We start from the raw sequence: 20,822 nt of genomic DNA on the forward strand, positions 1-20,822 counted from the left end.
TGTCCAAGGACAACGTTGGATTGTGTGGGATGGAGTTTTGTGTCAAAATAGTGTGTGTTGTGTGGACACTGATCTGATCTTCAACTGGATCTTTAAAATACACCGTGTGGTTTTGCTCTTAAATCCTCTCCATTTTGTGTTGGCGGAGGTTTGTTTAAGTGTATTTTGTTGCGTGTATAACGTGTGTGTGTGTGTGTGTGTGTGTGTGTGCGTTTGTGTTCGTTTCGTATGATGGTGGCGGTGACGATGAATAAATGGTGAGAATCTTCCGAAGAAGAGTAGCGCGAAACACAGAGCCAAAAGGGGATGATGATAAAGGGGGTGTGTGTAGCACGTATTACAATATAACAATGAAGAACGGTTAGGGACAATTAGGTTTTGTTTTTTTTTTTCAGTGGAACCAACACGGCCCACAAAAAAGCGCCTATATTTGTTTCTCTGTCTCCGGGAAGGAAGTGCGTTTTTTGTTGCTTTTTGAAAACCGTTGCAGCTTTCTGTCCTCCGTTTTAGTGCTGCTGCTGCTACTGCTTGCGTACAGAGAACAAAGCAGGAGGGAGGGACACACACACACAACAAGTGACAGTTGTATAGAAGAACGAGGGAGTGTTGTCGCGCTGGTTTTGATGAATGAATGGGACAGTGGAAGAAAGCGAGTGGTTCCGGGGAGAGGGAGACGGGGGTGCTGCTGCTGCTGCTGCTGCTGCTGTGGGGGATGGTGATGACTTTCACAGGGCTCGCGGCGGCGCGCACGCAAAACGATACACCCAAGCACAGACACCAAAAGCTGCTTAGTTCTCGTCAACCTCAGCCTCCTGCTCCTCGTCGAACTCGGCGTCCTCGTCGGCGGTCGCCTCCTGGTACTGCTGGTACTCCGACACCAGATCGTTCATGTTGCTCTCCGCCTCGGTGAACTCCATCTCATCCATACCCTCGCCCGTGTACCAATGCAAGAAAGCCTTGCGGCGGAACATAGCGGTGAACTGCTCCGAGATGCGCTTGAACAGCTCCTGGATGGCGGTCGAGTTGCCGATGAAGGTGGCCGACATCTTCAGTCCTCGCGGCGGAATATCACAGACGGCGGTCTTGACGTTGTTCGGGATCCACTCGACGAAGTAGCTGCTGTTCTTGTTCTGGATGTTCAGCATCTGCTCGTCCACCTCCTTCATCGACATGCGGCCGCGGAACACGGCTGCCACCGTCAGGTAGCGACCATGTCGTGGATCACAGGCCGCCATCATGTTCTTCGCGTCGAACATCTGTTGCGTCAGCTCCGGCACGGTCAGCGCGCGGTACTGTTGCGAGCCGCGCGACGTCAGCGGCGCGAAACCGGGCATGAAGAAGTGGAGACGCGGGAACGGCACCATGTTGACCGCCAGCTTGCGCAGATCGGCGTTCAGCTGACCCGGGAACCGCAGGCAGGTGGTGACGCCGGACATCGTCAGCGAGACGAGATGGTTCAGATCGCCGTACGTCGGTGTGGTCAGCTTCAGCGTGCGGAAGCAGATGTCGTAGAGAGCTTCATTGTCGATACAGTACGTCTCGTCGGTGTTTTCGACCAGCTGGTGCACGGAGAGGGTAGCGTTGTACGGTTCGACCACGGTGTCCGACACCTTCGGCGACGGCACGACCGAGTATGTGTTCATGATGCGGTCCGGGTACTCCTCGCGGATTTTCGAGATCAGCAGTGTGCCCATGCCGGAGCCGGTACCGCCACCGAGCGAGTGGGTCAGCTGGAAGCCCTGCAGGCAGTCGCAGGATTCGGCCTCCTTGCGCACCACGTCGAGCACGGAGTCGACCAGCTCGGCACCCTCGGTGTAGTGGCCCTTGGCCCAGTTGTTACCGGCGCCCGACTGTCCGAACACGAAGTTGTCCGGGCGGAAGATCTGTCCGAATGGGCCGGAGCGGACCGAGTCCATGGTACCGGGCTCGAGATCGACCAGCACGGCACGCGGCACGTACTTGCCACCGGACGCCTCATTGTAGTACACGTTGATGCGCTCTAGCTGCAGATCTGAGTCGCCGTGGTATCCACCGGTCGCATCGATACCGTGCTCATCGGAGATAATTTCCCAGAACTGTACAGAGAGAAAGAGACGCAAAGAAAGGGAAGAAGATAGGTTAATAATTGGGACACATTTGAAGAGTTTGGAAATGGTAGCAGTACTTTTGAGCATGGAAATGTCGAAGAAGGAGGAGTGAAGGTAATAAGATAGGCGACCGTAATGCCTTTTTCGCTCAATGACTCATCCAATGTTACACGCTTACGACACACTCGTTCGTCAGGACAACTTCAGTGACAGGATGAGTCATACCATTATGTATCAGGAAGTATACAACCCCTCAATCCCTCTTGATTTATTATGTACCTCATGCACCGGATAGTAATTAATTTCCCCTCTTCTCTTGCATATTCTTCCTCTTTCGGGCAGTCACCATGTGCTTAAAAGGACGTTGGTTCTTTGTGTTCATCGAGGGCAAAAGTATTAAAATTCGTTGAAACATAATAGCCCCAAAAACGCGTCCTTTCCACCCATCGTCTGGTGAATATTTCATCATCCAACGGCGCGCGATGGAGACGGCGAGACTGTTGCTTGTGGCGACAGAGGCCAATCGCAGGAAGTGGTCAACATTGGAGGTACAGAGGAGCATGTAAAAAGCCTTCCAAATGTCCTGTTGTGTGGGTGTTGGTAAGTGTTCGTCCGTGTGGTAGGTAATCAAATCACCAAAAGTAGGACGTAAAGCAGAGTGTATGACGCAGAGCACCGTGTGGCGTCGTGCACGAAGGTTGGATCAATATTCTCTCTTTTTGTGTGTTTCACTCTTCTCTCCAAGTTGAATTAGCGCATTTTGAGGCCCAATCTGAGATTCAAATCGAACACCATACACGTCACAGAGAGCACAGGACGAGAATTTTGGAGAGAACTTCTAAATGGCGCATGCTCCACCATAGAAAGGACGCCCGTTTTACCACGCACCGAATGTATGGTGGCCGTGAAGGGGGGTTTTGTTGGAAGAGATTCAGGACGATGAACTTTCCCCATTTCCATCCTCTCCTGAGGTCACCCCTACTCCACCACAACCAAAGGTGGTCACAAAACGAGAGTGAGTCATCGTGTGTCTCGAGGACTTTTCCACTGACCATTTTCGAGCAGCGACATTCTGTCGCAAGGTTCTTATTCAAGTGTGCGTGTGTGTGAAGAGGGGGTAAAATACTCTTGGTAGTCGTATTTGCAACCCTTTCTGGGGGTCTGTGATTCCTTTTGCTACCAGTAAGAAATCTAGCACACTGGATTTGCTATTAGAAAAAGCTAATTAAGGCCCCTGCGTGTCGTGAGCAAAGAGTATTCACCTTTGGGTCCTTTATTCAACTCAGGGCGATTTAGACACCTCACCAACTACCCTCTCTGTTAGTAATGACCGTATTAAGTACCCATTAGTGACCACAATACCACGCGAGACGTCTTCCTCTTTCTGCGATACAAAAAGGCAAGGAATGATAGAATCATAAAACATTCGATCGGTGAAGGAAACGGGTGATACGAAGACGACCTCCCACTTCTCTCTCTCTCTCTCTCTCTCTCTCTCTTTCGCCATGTGTTACTGACTCCCACCGAAGGTTTGTGTGCTGTAACAAGATAGCCTCAATTCAAGAATGGGTCTTCTGATAAATATCGAAAGAAATACAACACCCCTTACTTAACAATAAATACCAGAGGGTTGTGCGGGTTTTTCCCTCTATACAGACAGGAGAGGGTCGTCCGTCGCGACTGTTGTGGCAACTGATTCGCCTGCGCTCACCATGGCAGCAAATTATACGGACTCTTTGCTGCTTTCCTTCTTTTTGTATGTGTACTTCAAGATTATGCTATTTCCTTTCAAAAGCAAAAAAACGACGGCCACAAAACAACAGGAAGACCTCACACAAGCTACGAGCCGTTGGGAAATACAACAGCTGCGGTGGTATGCAACTTTTTCGACATTTGGAGGAACTGCGAAACGGATATGTGTGCCTTTTTTGTTTAAAAAGTTGGAGTATATTATTCCGTTCTCATAACATTGAAATTGACTGAAAAGAGCAGAAAAAGGCACTATATTTTATTTATTTATGGCCAAAAGCCCGCTCCACGTTTTAACCTCGCACCCCACCACTACGTTTTTGGAGGGCGGAGGTCTTTTTAAAAAGTAAATATGAGAATTTGGGTACAATTTTTTAAATTTATTTTTCACCCTTATCCTCCCCCCTCTTTGCTATCTTTTTAATGGCACAATGAGCGAGGCTTTCAAATGTAGCGAGATATTCGCCTGCAAAAAGACCCCAACAGAGGGATGGTGTGTTGGCACACAGGAGGCACGAGACGAGAGGCGTCTCGGTCGGTCGGATGTCCATAAATGGAGAAAAAATGTGTTCCCACCGTAAAAGCGCACGCCACACACACAAACACATTCTCCGGCGCGCACTCAAGCAAAACGCCCCACGGCGTCTCTCTCTACATACTATGTTAGTCCAAAATTTGCATATAACACACAAACAAATACAAAACAAACGAGCGCTGACGTGGCGTTTGGTGCAGAAGTGTGGCGCGCGGGACTCGACTGTTTGCCGTTTATGGAGAAGCAACTTCCGAGCTTCGAGTTGAGTGAGCGCAACCACACGCTCAACACAGATTTGACTCATATACTGTGATAGAAAAGATTAAGTTTATGTCAGGGTTATTTTGTGCGTTTTTTTGCCTCTCCAAATCCCACTTTACTCACTTTCCCAACATTATCGCACATTTTTACTTCGCATCACGGCATTCTAACGAGCCAATATACACAGACAGACTTCCCTGTATGATGATGATGTTACTCGACTGGAGAAGTGTGTGGATGGAGAGGTGGAACCGATCTACCACCACAGTGCCTTCTTTCTCGCGATGATGTCATCTACGGAACGCGATAATTTAGCAGACCCCTCCTCTCCTCCTCCCGTTTACGACACAACCGGTCCTACTACCACCAAGCCTGCTTGTCAACTCAATTGTGCGTTTGAGGCGAGCGCAAATGGAATGTGCATACGCGTCCGACTGACAACACGCGTGCGGGTGTGGGGAGAGTTGTCGGTGATCGTTATCAATATGACAACATTGCACCACCCTCTCCTCTTCATAAAAAAAAAAATACTGAACTGTTTATTTGTGTGCCAGCAAAATCTAGAACACACCAACCAAAAAAAAAGGCCCGACCAACACACATACAATCACAAGCTCTCGTAGAGGCTCTCTGCGACAATGTAGTGATCATGAACAGTCGCTGAGGCAAAAAGATGACCCTCTGAAGGCATGACCTAAGCACAGCAAGAAAATAGAAATGATTGAGAGAGATTGTCATGTGCCGGGGTCTAGTGTCTCACGTCCACCCCCAGCCGCCGCTTAGCATATTACGCCACAACGCAATGCGCACGCAATTAAGGAGAATAAAAACGACTGTGTGTGATGTCACCACAGTTTCTTACTTGATATTCTCACTATTACACCATCAACCACAACTCGTGTGTATTTAAATGATGATTGAAAGTATTTTGCAATGATTTTTATGTGTTTTAAGTTACAAATCTTGATAAACTGTACACGCTGAGCGTATTTCTATATTTAAATTAACCTTCACGAAGCAAACGTTGAGCGCAAATTACTCACTTTTCCACCTTCTGCTGCCGATAATGAAAAGAGAATTTAAAGCAGCAAAAACGACGTCCAACACCTTGATAAGGCGATGATGAGTTCCAGTGGTTGTAACACGCTCACACGAATAGGCTGTGCAGGTTCTCTCGTAAATCACAAAAATAAACACACGGACGGCAGCCACACAACCCAAGTGAGGGCGCGCGCGATAAGGTGCGCTTTTTTTAAAGGTAGATTTTGCAGGCCTTTTCACACCTCGGCAACAAAATTAGCAAAGGTTAGGCAGCAGCAGCACCAGCAGCGGGTTCCTTTTTTGATGCATGTGCATGCTGTTTTTATCGTTAACAGTAAAATCAGATAACGCGACTCTAGTTTGTTCGTCTACTTAATTATAAGATAATCGCACATTGTTGGTGCAAATGGAAGTTGGCGACAACGAGAAATGTCACTCGAAAAAGAGAAAAGCAACTCTAGAATCATCTTCCAAGAGCGAAAGAGGGTGAAGGACTGAGTTTTGATTAATTGGAAGATATCGTCGTCATCATTTCGCTCGATCAATATCAAAAGATAGTGACCGAAGACTGCCTTCCCTCTCTCTCCGTCGAATTTGTCACTTTCGGTATTAAGTTGGATGTGATTTTCATTGGATTTCTCCTCATTCATTGTGATGATGATGATAAATGTCGCTCAATTATACGTTTTTTTTCGGCAATTGCTACAGCAAAGACGAAAAATGGAAGAAATTCCAATGAAAACACCAAAATCATGCACCGACGTTCTTTTTCCTTCCTTTCTCGCTTGCTTTGGGTTCGTCGCACACTTGAGGGGCTTTCCAATTTTTTGAGTCATTCACCACAACAACAATGTGGTTATGGTGGGACGCATATTTACACAAAAACCCCTCCACAATTTCCTTTCGGAATAAATTTATGGCACGCGGGAAGTGTGTGACCTAGGTGAAAAACACTTATTTACTTGGAAAGGGTGCCCCCTCATACATCACTGACACATCCGAAAAGCCCAACCCAAAACAGTGCTCCAAAGAGTGGCGTAGATAGGTGTGTATCGGGGCTCATCAAGATGAAGATACCGTGCGCACCTGTCACTTTACCCATTTCCCGTGTGTCGGGAGCATTTCAGAAAATGCATATGAACAGGCCCTTCCCTTTCTCCTTGATGCAATCTTTTGCTCTGTGTGCGCTCATACACATATGCGCGGCCATTACTGAGAGAGAAAAAGAAGATCCCGTCCTCAAATCTGAAATACAAACTTCAGTTTCTGTTGAGGAAGAAGATGATGCTTTCCATTTCCCACACAATCGGTCACCTGACCCCGCGCCGGTATGCTAACGTCATCATACACCACTTGGCCGTTTCGTGTCAAATTAACTGCCGAGCAGAGAAAATAGGTCTATGTTTATCATCAACCACTACACTTCACGTCGCAGCCCCTCTCTCTCTTTGCTCTAGGGTGAAAGCCATCGGGCGGACGCATAAAAGCCGATTGCATTTCCAAAAGGAAAGACGTCATCATATCCCCGTCCATCACGGAACGGAAAGGAGATGGAATGCTGACAACTACAAGAGGAGGCATTTTTCCTCTTCCCATGACCCCTCCTCTCGTTATGGAGTTTTGGTGGCCAGCGGCGGGTTGCATTTATCGCTCAAAAATAGTTTTCAACAAGCGCTGCTCCCCACAACACCAGATACGGATGAAGGAGTTCTCCCTCTACACACTTCGACGCCACTTTCGGAATCAATTAAGGGTTAAACACACTAATAATTTTCCAACTAGATTTGATTGCACAGCCCAAACCATCTATTTCTCCTCATCTGCTGCGCACTTGTGCCTCCACTCTAATGCACGCGTGTGGCACACAGCAACAGAAGAAACAAATCTTCCTCTCCAATTGACCGTGCGCTGGCCGCGGGCCCTCTCCACATCTGATATAGGATTGGGCGGAGGAATATAGGAGAAGGAGAAGAAAATGCACTTCCCATTAAATTGGAATTTCAAATGATTCAAGCAACGCACACACACGCCTCACTTGTCGGATGCACGAGGCACCAATCAAGGCAATTAGCTAATAATCGCTTCTTATTGCAGCTTATCCTCCTCGCTTGGAACGAAACTTTCGAAATTTTCGCCGCCCTTCAAAATAGGCTTGGTGGTGCATCAATGTTTTGGTTATTTACTTTTCCCAAACAATCTCCTTTTTCAAAGAAATATTTGATCGAAAAAAGCCATTTCACTCGGTAGTTGCACCTCAGGCCCCACCGCACATCACACGTGGTATGAGGAGACAAATGGTTCAGCGGAAATTCTTTCTCTAATTGCCAACTCATGTCTTCGAGGGGAGAACACAACAGTGTGTGTGTGTGTGTTCGTGTGTGCTGTGTATATATAATTGAGAAAAGAAATTATTCATGCTGCCCGCCACTTTGCGCCACCCAAAGGGCAAACCGGAAACGGATCTAATTAAGAGCAAAAGAGGTAAGGAGAGTATTAGAGGAATACACACACACACACCTTTCTCTTTACACTCTGGAGCTGCAACGATTTGAGACGGTAAGGCTGCCGCGCCGATTACTTCTTCCAGGTGAAATATCGTTTCCGTAGAGAACACAGGAAAGAATCAAACAAGCGTGACATCGTGCGCGCGTTGGAACAACCTCCCGTTAGAGGAAAAGACGATTTTTTTTGGGTTTCTTATTCGATTTTTTTTTTCATATGGCACTACTCCCCGCCATAAATCGAACAACAGTTACGAAAGCCCAATTAAACCTCTGGAGGTGGAGCGGTTGTTAATACCATATCAGCCACACATAAAACATTATAAAAAGAACAAACAAACCGACAGAAGAGAGACGTGTGTGTTGTTGTGAAAAATATTGTACAGCATGAAGGTTCATAATTCATAGCTTGTCCATTGCTTTTTTTTTCGAGCAGCGGATGTAACATGGCAACGCCGATGCGCTTCATGCACACACATACATCAAAGAAGAGGTGTGGTGGTGTGGTTCTGTGTCTTACTGGGAACTTTTTCTAATCTAAGTCAAACAGCAACGAACGTTCACTGTCGGTGAACTGACGCCAACACTCCCTCAATGTATCGTCGTGGTGTTTGAAGGGGTTAATCGGGATCTATAATAGTTTTCTGGTTTTTTGTGAGGTCTCTTTTATTCCTGCACGCTTCAATAATTTTCCATAATCCGTTCTCATTCCCCTCTTTTATGCTGAAAAGAGTGAAGTGTTCAAAAGACAAAAAAGGAATAGGAATCAATTTGTTCTAAACTATGTTGAGACGATAGTCTTCAGCTTGAGCCCCCTATTCGGGAAGAAACCCATATTCAGGGGATAGAGAGCTCATTTAGGGGAAGCAATAGAAAGCATAAGAAATATGAAGAAAATACGTTTTGACCATTATCACACATCGGGCACAACAAAATCAGAAATATTCAATTGCTTCTTCCTGTTGTTGGTCGCCGAATTCGAATGGTGAATGATGACTCACAACATTATGGTAAAGACGCGAGTGTTGTGTTGGATCAATAATAATAGAAATATTTGTTTACTCAGCATACACAAATGTGATTCATGAACACGGCTTCCCTTCTTGATTTCACCCTGATTACATGTTTCACCATAAAGTAAAAGAGACACACCCTGCTGTCCCCTGCTATGGCAACGCAACGAGACACAATGTTTTGGACAATAAAAAGCAGTGAAATACCTGTGTGTTACACAGTCGCCAACAAAACGTATTCATACATACAAAACATGACAGCTTCAATATGTCAACTGATCGCGTTCGATGTGTGGCGACTTCCACCGCTCAAAAACAAGAGAGTGCAATAATATTCGAACCAGTTTCCTTATCCATATGCTGCCGCTTGCTTGTTTTAAGACTTTGGTAAAACTTTCTCCCAAGTAAGGGATATACAACTTATTGTATTTTTTTTCGCCATCTTTCGGGACAGCGTTTTCAATAGTTCAATTGGGCGAAGCGGGAAACAAGAGACATGTTATGTTGTACATGTTCCCCCCATCCCCATCATCGATTTATGCCAAAAGCTGAAATGCGATGACAACGATGAATTGCACGCCTTTTTCGATCTCGATCCACCATCCCCATGTTGTTTGTCGTCTTCGTGGTGGTGCTTTTGATTTACTTTCACCTCACAGAGAGGAGGAGAGTAGATCATTCATCCATGACGTGATTTCTTCAAATAATTGATAGGCGGAACAGCACATACGCTGGCTGTGCCTTTCTTTCTGTGTGTGTGAGCAATTTATAAAATAAAAGATTATAGAGAAGCTGTAAAAAAGGAAATTAATGCATCCGTTACGGGGGAATAATCATTTAGCAATGTAATCTCCTTCCTTCTCACTCTTACCATGAAAGATTTATGTTGAATATATTTCAATCATATTTACCCACGTACAAGTACACTCTCTTCACAATTGAATTTTGCATACCCAATCATCATCCACATGCTACTTGAGTGCCTGAAAATCTCAATCATCAGTTGCGAATTCCAAGACGTTCCCTCCTCTTCCGTTTTGCTGCACTTGCAGTCTTCGTTTTTTTGTTCCGCACACTGTTGCCAAGGAGAAAGGGGCCTCTTCCATCCAATAAATATTGGCTTTTTCTTACATCAAGGGCCACCACCACACCACAAATGGGGCAAGGAGGGAAAGATTATTGAACATAAGAAAGAATTCCACTAACCACAGAGGAGCACGCCACAGCGGCCAAGGGCTCATGCTTCGTTGAGTGAGATAATCGGTTTATTTAAAAAGCAATATTCATCCTGCCTTTTTGCATCCCCTCGTGCCATGCCTCGCAAGGAGTGTGTTTCCTGTTGTGGATTTTTGCATCTTCTCTTCTCTTTTTGTGCCGCTTCGATAACTGCTGCGCTATTCAGCACTCAGACTTGTATAACACGCTTTGTGAGTAATTTTGCAACATTTCGCAGACACTTGGATTAAGTGAAGAGATGGAGACGGAGAGGAGAGGTTCAATGGCAGACAAACCAGTCCCGAACATGTTGAAGATTCAAGCATGCTCTTGTTGGCCATCATCATCACCATCATTCCCCAAACCGTTTTGTGCACCCCGATACAATATCACGTGTGTGAGAGCATATGAATCAAACCCTTTCTTAAACGCGAAAAGGCGATTTCAGAGCACATGCGCACATGCCGTGCACTGGCCCCTCGTGCAAAAAGCCGGTAAAACATGCGCACTACGTAGAAGGTAACGCACACACACACACTCCCGAGCCGGCATGGCATTTGCAGACAGACGATGAAATGTTTCTTCTTATCGACGATATAATTTGAGTTATTTTTCGTGTCTTCCAGAGAGAGAGAGAGAAGAACAAGGTGAAAAATATTGCAGTAATTTATATTGCGTCTGTAGGGGACATCTCATCCGCACAATTTGTTTGACGCAGGTTGATGACGTTTTAGTGGCCTACACCGTGAATTTCGGGGATTTTCCAATTGGGATTCTTACTCGCTTTCACTCTAATGGGAAAAATAAGAGGAGGTTATTTGTAATACAATGACGTACGTACACATATCTGAAACATGCTTTTCTACAAATTTTTAGGGATCGTCGCAGGTGCTTCTCTCCCCTCCTTCGTGGGGAAAAAGAAGAGCAAATGTTTAGAAAAAAAGCTGTTAAAAATGTGCGCGCTTGTTGCTCTATTTTGATCGCTTACTCAAGCAAACAGTCCCATGAAAAAGACGCCCGCGGATCCAACATCTGAAACACCGAAAAGAGAAGGTAAACGAAGCGTCATGGGACACCACCACGCCACATTGCTGCTGGTGCCGCACGAAAAAGGTGTTTGTTGGATGGCAAGTACCCACACCAGCACCTTCCAAAACGGTGTGTGATGTTTGTGTTCCCATTCCCACGGAAAATTCAGAAAAGCAAAACATAGGTTTGAAGGTACCCCCGAGGGGTGTGTATGGGTAAAAATCGTGCCAAATCAAACTCTACTTAGCCACATTTCAATGCTTTTAATGTACCGGCGGAGTGTGAAAAGAGAAACTCCTCTGATGATGTCCCAGAAAGTTCACATCTCCCATCTGGCTTTTGGAGTTATTCTTCCCTTGGAGGTGGATTAGAGAGGCCTAACACTCTGAGGGAGAGACCCCGACATCGGAATATTTAAAAACGAAGGTTCCCATCACCGCCTCCCGTTAACAAGAAAAAGCGCTGGTTGGAAAAGCACATCCAATAACGAGATCAACAAAATGGAAAACCCGGTTCAGAGCACTGGCGCCGAAGAAAAATAGGTGATCTCTCTAAGGGTGGAAGGTTAGGGTCAGATATTTCTTCACTGGTTGGGAAAAATTTCCCGCTAGCTTAACTTAAGAGGAGACCTTTTTATTCTCCCACATCAAATGGAAATGATAAAGAGTGAAGATTAGGTGCAGGAGCGAGGCCCGTTCGCTTAGCGAGATGATACGAAGAAAGTCATCACCATCATCAGGAAAAACCTCTTTCTCTTAAGCTTTCAGCTGAAGCGCAGTGATGACAGAGAGGTCAGGCTCGTGTCGGGAAGGAAAAAGAAGTTGATGGACCCCACCAATTCACCAGGGGTCCATTCAAAAATGGGTGGAGGAGATTATGGTCAGTCCACATCACCACCAACACACTCCATAACATTCCAAAGCCTTTCATGCACTCTTTGCAGAGAAGTCACAATATCCCGTGGGGCATGTACACCATTTTATTATGGCTCCGACCAACGGGATTAAGCGGATTTGAGTTCTCTTTGCAAGAGACGCCATGAACAAAGTTTGCTCTGTTTCGAAGTTGACGGTCCATATACAACAAGTTCCTACTACACACAGATGGTCATCTATTTCCAAGGCGCACTCAACAACATGGAGCTAGAATTCCAATTTCACATCATCATCACAATTCTCCTTTGCTTATTCTCTGTTTTCTTATTCCATTCTAAGACCGCAAGCGGAACAGAATTAGACACACGACAGCTGGACAGGCCAACACAGATCGTTTTGTACATTACCTACACATTTGCTGCTCCTTACCCCATTACCAACATCCGGGGTCGAAGACACACGCAGGTCTTGAAACTCTTCAGAATGGGCCTCTCTGTAAGCCGTCGCCCGTCATCATAATGCCGATGACGTTCAAGATGTTCAACCCGTCCAAAGACTCACTCTGCTGCGTTGCATTGAAGCAGAAGAACGGCTAGAAGATCCAAACTGCACACAGCAAAGCAACCACACACACACCTCACGAAAAAAGGGTTAAGAGAAGATGGAAGTCTGAGAGCGCCGTTCGTCCAAAACGAACAAAAAGAAAGAAGCATGTCAGACCACGCGCGCGCCTGCAGGTTGGGGAGTTGAGAGAAAGTACAGTTATATTACCCCCTTTAGGATCGCGCGCCTTCCATCAACCGTTCTTCCCACCCGTGTGTCCCACGGAACGAACATGGGGCCAATGAAACGTGGCGGCTGCGGCGGCAGCTGCTTTTACGCCAGAAAAGACGACGACGTGGCGCGCAGCAGCAGTGCTGCCGGCTTTGCGCGTTCTTCTTGCGCACACGTCGGGAATGAGGAATCGCTACACGCCTCACTGGCTAACTAGCCTGCGCGCCATCCGCCCTTTTCTTCCCTCCCCGCGGGTTTGGGAGAGAGAGAATTGGACAGAGATTTTGCGCCACACACACACATTTGCTACAAGCGCGGAAAAACGGGATCCACGCCACAGTGTGCGCCCCTTTCGAAAAACGACATTCCAGAGGTGGGGCTGCTCCCGGTTAAAGAAAAGCAGCCCACACACCCAACCCACTTGCGCGCGTATATGCGCGCAAAAGGGAAGTATGAATGTGGGCTTCCTCTCGCTGGGCACCTCAAACCCTTCTAAAGCCATTTAAAAAAGAAACAAGCTCGTATAGCAAAACGGCCACATTCCATTGTCCCCCGCGGCCGTGGGATGGTGGTGTGGAGGAGGCGTGGGGTGTGGTAGTAGTTGAATGTTAAGGCCACCACCCTCCTTTAAGGTCTACCATTTCTTCCCGCGATCGTGTGTAATTCGTATGCCACATTTGGCCTTCTTCTAATCTTGGGCACGCTGCTTTTCTTCTGGCTTTTTGTTTTATTTCGGAAGCGCGCATGCTGTCTTTTCTTTTGCGCGAATCTCGCTCGCGTGTTCCCTCATTCGTTCATTTGTGCAAATTTTATTTAGCGAAGCGCACGCTCTCTGTGTCTCGCCCTTGCTTTGCTCCCGTTTTGGTAGTTGCAGATTTGCGCAACCGTTCGCATAAAGAAATGTGCGCGAAGATGACGACTTCCCGATTTAGGGCACCGCAAAGAAACGCGGCTTTTTTTCCTGCTTTTCGTTTGCTTGGAGCAAAAATACCTAAAAGTGCAAGAAGAAGCATTAAAAGAAAAGTGTGTTACTTTGGCAAAGACGCGTTTAATTTGAAATGCGCATCATGAATTACCTTCCAGGTAGGTCGTCTTTGCGTGGACTTGGTCTTACTTAATCCCCTGCGCTTCCCTGGGGAGCGCGCATTAATCATTTTCATTCGAATGATCGCATTTTTCGCTGTTCGTGAAGGAATTAAATCCTCTCTCTGAATATGCCGCCCCATTGCCATTGCTTCAAAAGCGTAGCAAATCAGCTCCAATTCGACCGTTTTCACAGTTAGATTTGTGCTTGAACTTGTGCCTAATCGAATTGCGATTTTCATCACTCCGGCCAGCCCCCCTCCACACTCGCCTTCGCCAGTGGCGTGCGTTTTCCGGTCCAAAATTCGAAATGCAGCACACACCGCATGGTTGCTGCTGCGTCTGAAAAACGTGGTGTGATTCGATTTTTCTTCCGCAAGAAGGAATACACACAGTTCACCAAAGCGGCCTCGAAACGTGACCATGCCGACAGTTGAAGGCTAACGGTGATGGTGGTGGTGGTCGTCGTCCACACACACACCACACCTCGATGAGAAATAGAGCAGACGGTCCTAAATCCAAGACCCGTTGGCCAGGCACAGTGAAGTGTGCACCAACGGGAGAAGGTAAAAGAGCCACAGTACCAGGAAGAAAAGCGAGGCCCCCGTGCTTCAAAAACGGATTACGGATTAGAGTTCCCTCTGCTGCGTGGCAGCTAAAATTAGAGAGAATACACCACACGAAGGAAAAAGGTTTACACCTTCTAGGTGCGTGCGGCGTGTGCTGTTGCTGCCTGGATGGAATTAGAACCTTCACACAAACCCCCGATAGAGAATGCGTGTGGTGGTGTGTTTTGTGGGTTTTGATGGTGGTGGAGCTGTGGCTGGCTAGCCAGGGAAAGACACAGCATGATCACAACACAACCCAAGGCGCGTCATCGTCGTGCCGAGGAAGCGCACATAGACCCGTTTCCCAAAGACGGAGGAAAACGTTTCCTCTGACAACGTCAAACCATTAACACCCAACATGGTCGCCGTCTCGCGTCTTCGATTAAAAAAACACAGGCCTTGGGTGTATGCATTTCCTTTTCCAACACGATCAAGATCAACATTCGCCGCCCCACGGAACGTCTAAAAGGAAGAAAACATGCTGCGGCTGACTGCCTGTCGGGGTGATACTTGACAAATTGACACCATTTGGGGAGAACACGGAACACCACGGTCTGCGCGCCTCTTCTTCTGTGTGTTCTTTTGCCTTCTATTTAGAGAAGAAAGTGTTCTTTTCCACTCCCCAGCTGGCTCGTCGTCGTCGTTGGCTTTCCTGCCCTTCTTCTAATTTTAGCTTCGGAAAGCAATCGATTTTCGAATGGAAAATGTTTAATTGCACTCTTTCCCTCTCCCCCATGCTGCTGGCTTGTGTGTTGCCCCACCCGAGACGGAATTAAAAATATCTGTGTCTTTGGTCGTAAAATTTAACGGGAAAAACGGTTACTCCCGCCGAAAACGAGCTGCGAATGGAGCGCAGCCGTCGTCATCGTCGTTGGAGCGATTTTTACGGACACCCCTCCTCGGCGAGGAAGGCTAATTGTTTGGGGGGATTGATGGGGACTGCAGTGGGGGGAGGGAGCAAACACGGAAAAGATCGTGCATTTTTCATTTCATTTAGAGGAGGGGAAGCCAATGTGAAATTTGATCTGAAAACGATCCGAAATTATCTTCTTTCATTGATATACGTTAATTCTCGCTCCTACGCTGCTTCTTGAAAAGACAATTCGATTTTCACATTTTTTGCTTAAATAGCGCCTGTTTTAGTATAATATTCATTTCTACAGCAATTTTCGGTCGAATTTCAACCAACGCCACGGGTGTAACACACCGTAGCGTTACCTTGCGTCACAAATGTAACGCCCGCCGCCGTTGGGCTTCAAAACATATTCCAAAATGACAGTTACAGCAGCGCAGAGAAGGGCGATCACAAGCGTACCATCTGCTGCCGCCGCCGCCGCTTGCTGTGCACAAACACACGCGCCCCGTGTTGATGGTTTGAATTTAACGGAAACTTTTGCGTACAAACGCACACAGAAAGAGGGGAACAAAAAGGTACGCCGCCGTGCGCGCACACGGGCCGACGGCGTTTTAGACGAGGATCGACACACTCATACAACCGTACACACAAAGCGGCGTTGAGAGCGTTATCGGCGAAATGTGTGTAATTGTTTTTTTTTTTACGAAATGTGTAACTCAAAGCCGGTTGATTTAGAGAGAGAGAGCGCGTGGAATTATTTCAAATGACGGTTTATTAACCGAACCAGCCCTTCTGACGGCGGATGACGATGATGGCTGGAATTAGAGATCGGAGCAACCGTTGTCGTACGCACACACTTTCAGTGGACGTAAAAATGTCTGTGTGCGCTCATGTATTTGTAACTAAAAGCCGCCAGAGCTGAGGCTTTGCCTCATTCCAAAAGGAAGGTATTTTGATCCTACCTATTCTGGAAATGTTGTTCAAACATGGCTGACTATCAAATGTGTCTTTCTTGGTTCTTCAATTCCCATTTCATCGTCATGCTAAAATGCTAATTCCCGGCTCCACGATCCGGACTCGATCTTTTAAGAATGATCCCCCACAAACGGGATCCGCCAAGGCAATTCTGAATTAATGATCTCTTTTATTCTTATTTTGCTTGGCGCGTTGGCAAAAGCGGGTTTTTGGTGATTCGTGGTTATTTTTTCTTATTTTCTTCTCATCCAGGGAGTGCGAATCAGACTCTAAATGCGGAGTGTATGTTGCAATATGAGGCAATTTTCTTGTTATTTTATGTTCATTTTTTTGTTTCTACTTGCAATGCGAGAATGGCTTCCAAGTACGTGGAACGATCTCTAATCGCCAGCTTGTTTGCTCTCTCCTTGGCAACACAACCACAAAAAAGCGCCACTAGCTTAGGCTACGCTGTTCATTTTTTTTCAAATTTCAAATTTTAACCGATTCTACCGTGGTATACGCACCCCAGCACGCATACATGTACAAATGCTTCTTTCTATTCCTTTCCTGCTATTGGCCATAGAACTGGCGGCGGCTGGTTTCTGTTCCCCGTTCTCGCTTCCTCTTCCTATTCTCTTCCTTGTGCTTTTTTTTTTGTTCATAGCATATTCAGGGAAGCCTATAGCACTAACACACACACAAACGCGCACATGAATAGATGAAACATACGCCTCTCCTTCATGCCCGCATTATGTGAAAAAAATGTAACCGTTAATGGAGAGCGTGCGGCTTCAAATTCAAATGACTTCAAAGCGTTCAGCAAGTAGAAATTCTTTAAATATTATAATTCCTCTTTCATAAGAATTGTATTCCATGAAAGAAAAGAGTTTCCTCATTTTCCATCGGTCCAACCTAGACAGCCCTCTAAAAAAAAGGGACGCTTGCGCACTCACAACTGCGCCTTCTTGCTTGAACGCTCTCTCCCATCACACCTCAAAAATTCCACCAGTCCTGGGGTGTCCTCTTCAGAGTGCCTCAGCACACACGCCTCAACTTGGCAAGTGCCAACCAGCCAAGAAACAGGCCCCATCTTCTTCTCCGGCGAAAGAAACACCGTAAAACGGAGGCAGCAAACAGCAAAAAGAACACTTTTGCCAAAATGGCCGCTCTGTCTCTCTGTGGGGCGAGAATGAAGCACACACATACACGCCATCTCATCCATCAGGCCATCGGAAGCCTGATCGGTGGAGAAGAACACGGTTGGAAAATTACACGCTTCTGCGGGTTTTCCCCCTGATTCTCCTCCTGTTATTTTCCCCTTGGCTTTCCAACGGCTTTCATTCTGCTGCTCCAACACCAGCCGCGGACTAACAACTCTTTTCTACATCTCTGAACTGCAGGCAGTAGGCTGGGTGTGTGTGTGTGTGCTTTTTTCGTGCAATTCCTGTCTCTTCCCTTCTGCCAGCCCTCCGATGCTCTATCCGGTGTACAAGACAGCCGCAGAGAAACAACAGCAAACAAAAAGGTTAACAAACGCAATGGGGAGAGAGGTGGTGTGGTGGTGTGCAAACCGGAAGTGTTTGATTGAAACACACAGAGCCGGTCGGCGGTATTGGGGAACACGAGAGAAACGGCGGAGGCGGCCACGGCATTAACGTCAGCAGTTTGGCACACTTGTGCCGCATTTCTCCCTCTCTCTCTCTCTGTTACTCTTGTTGCATATTTGCATGATCTCATCACACACCGGGGGAAAAAACTTAGTTTTTTAGCTAAATTTGTAAAAGGTGTGACACACACACACAACAGAAGAGCACCTTTGAGCGATTTGAAGGAAGAAATGCATGTTCTGTCTCTTTCTGACTTGCACCGATTCACCGACGCACACACACGCACGGAGCGGTCCAGAGAAATCGCATCATACAGAAAAAAGAACTTGTCCACACACCGCACAGGGTCACACACTCCTCCTCTCACTCACATCTCCTCATCCGCCAACAGTGCGACCATTTTGTCCAACAAAATCTGTCTTTTCTGTTGCTTCCACGTGCCCACACAATAAGGCCCCGCGAGAAGGAGAGTTCATTAACTTTTCTCACACAAGCCGCGGCATCGAAAACTTTCCCACAAGCCAATTTTCCCACAAGCACGCACACACACACCGCACACTCCACCGCCAATTAAACCCTCTACACGTCCTCCTTCCCAGGGCGCTGCCGCCGACGGCAGTCGCTTCCGGGACATTTTTGCACACACATGCACACACACACTTTTCATCTCATCACCGTCTGCGGCAGACACACACTTACCTTAGCTCCAATCTGGTTTCCGCACTGGCCGGCCTGAATGTGGACGATTTCTCTCATTTTGACGGTGAAGTGTTTTTTTATCGAGGCTTTCGCGAAGAAAATGTGCACTTGGGCGCGCGGGAGGTTCGTTCACCTAAATTCGGGGAACAAACAGCAAGGTTCACACTGAGACAAACACCACACACACGCTCGCTCTGGCTGCTGAGGACAGAAATAGGGAGGACACACGTCTGCTCTGCTCGACGAAGACACACGAAATGAGTTTCTCGGAATCGAAGGTACTGCTTTTTGCTCTGGAACAACGCCCCGTCGTACGCTTTATATTAACGTGCGGTGCGGTTACCCCGCTTTCGCACACCGTTCCACAACACGCAGCGGGCGATGGTGCTCTCGCTCTCACGCACACACACTCACACACGCGTGCGAGAGCGCGCTGACGGTGTGACGTGGTGTGGTGGTGTACGTACGTACGTATGCACACACCTAGAGCCCCCGCCCGTACGCTCAACGTGTAGCCGAATTATCGATTTTTAGCCATTGAAGGAAAGGATTTTTCCATCGTCGGACACGTTTTGTGATTATTTTCAATCTGTTTTTTACACTCACGTCAGTGCTGCCTGATTATAATGGCGATTTGTCAGTGTAAAATGATCGATTTGATTCATTCGGAAGGCGCGTTTGGCTCGAGAGGAAGAAGGGTGCGCACGTGTGCGCTGGTGTGCGTGATGCCTTGCGCTCCGGTACGCAGGCTCGCACGCACACACCGGTACGGCAGTGCCGGCAAAGCCGGTGCGAGTGTATGAGTGAGCTAGTAGAGAGTGAGCATTACAGTTGAGTGCATAGTTGTAGAAACGTTCAACGGGGGGGAAAATAAGAAGTAATGTTTTTTTTTGCGTTCGGGGAGAAAAGGCCAATTTTGTTGATTTATTTTTTTGCTTTCGATATTTATTGTTGGCTTATTTTTAATATTTGTAAGAAGGTTATTCTCATTTTTTTAATAAAATTATTTAATATTGATTTTATACCAGGTGTAGTGAGGTCTTCTAGTTAAGCCTTCAAATTACTTATCTTATCATGTATGTAATAGGTCAGTTAATTGGAATTGGAAATGCATGTCTTTTTTGTTAAATTTATTGAGTTTATTTATTGTGGGATGAATTATTGTAGCAAAACACTGATTTTAAGCAGGACTGAGGTCATCTGTCGTGTTTCACGTTTGAACAAATTTATTAGTTTACAATCAGTTTATGATAAAATGCAATTTTTTCATCGTTTCGGACCAAAAACCGAATCACATCATATGCATCTACAACATCCTTAACATGCCCACAGCCATCGCCGTTCGAGCCCCACCGTGCTGCAGCATAACCGTGGACAGGCCCAACAACAACAAACCAACCTCCGCACAAGCTAAACAGTGGGTTTTTATCCCTCCTTCCCCTCGTCTTGGAATAAGACAGGCCTACACCACTGCTGACGAACTGAGTCTGCGTACCAGACGGCCGAGAGATATGATTTAGGAGATTTAGAGATTCGGCAGCCCTTTTGCTGCTGGAGAGCGAGGGCCCTCAACAAAAACACCCTTAAAACACACACACCCCGTACAGGAGCAAAATCATATTGTACCATCATCCTCCCACGTGGGTGGTGAGAGCGACATCGAGGGAGGGGGTTATGGCCGCCTGGACAAGCGACCAGATATTTGCCTTTTATGGAAACCAGGTCAAAGGATTGCAGGATATTCATGCGCTCATCGACGCCTTCGATTCTCTCCCCCAAGTTCTCTCTCGCTCATATTTTTGCCTTCTCGGGCACATCCATGAGGTCATAGTCGCATAGCCGGTGGTGTCTGGACCTGGGTGGATATACGTAGGCGGCAACTCCGGTTTCTGCGGGGGAGTCCAAAGTGTCCTCTTTCCCTTTTACTCGCAA

At 46.9% G+C, this 20,822-nt stretch overlaps 1 protein-coding gene across 1 annotated transcript; it reads right to left on the reverse strand.

Annotated features, from left to right (window-relative positions):
• Positions 1 to 647: 647 nt before the first annotated feature.
• Positions 648 to 19,195, reverse strand: LOC121598221 (tubulin beta-1 chain). The gene is made up of 2 exons (XM_041924772.1): positions 18,891 to 19,195; positions 648 to 2,075 (listed from the first exon to the last, which is right to left on the reverse strand). Exons 1-2 carry the CDS (start codon positions 18,945 to 18,947, stop codon positions 789 to 791), a joined length of 1,344 nt encoding a protein of 447 aa, XP_041780706.1. The 5' UTR covers positions 18,948 to 19,195; the 3' UTR covers positions 648 to 788.
• Between the last annotated feature and the right edge of the window lie 1,627 nt (positions 19,196 to 20,822).

Source organism: Anopheles merus, chromosome 3L (genome assembly GCF_017562075.2).
Source record: "Anopheles merus strain MAF chromosome 3L, AmerM5.1, whole genome shotgun sequence".
NCBI lineage: Eukaryota > Metazoa > Arthropoda > Insecta > Diptera > Culicidae > Anopheles > Anopheles merus.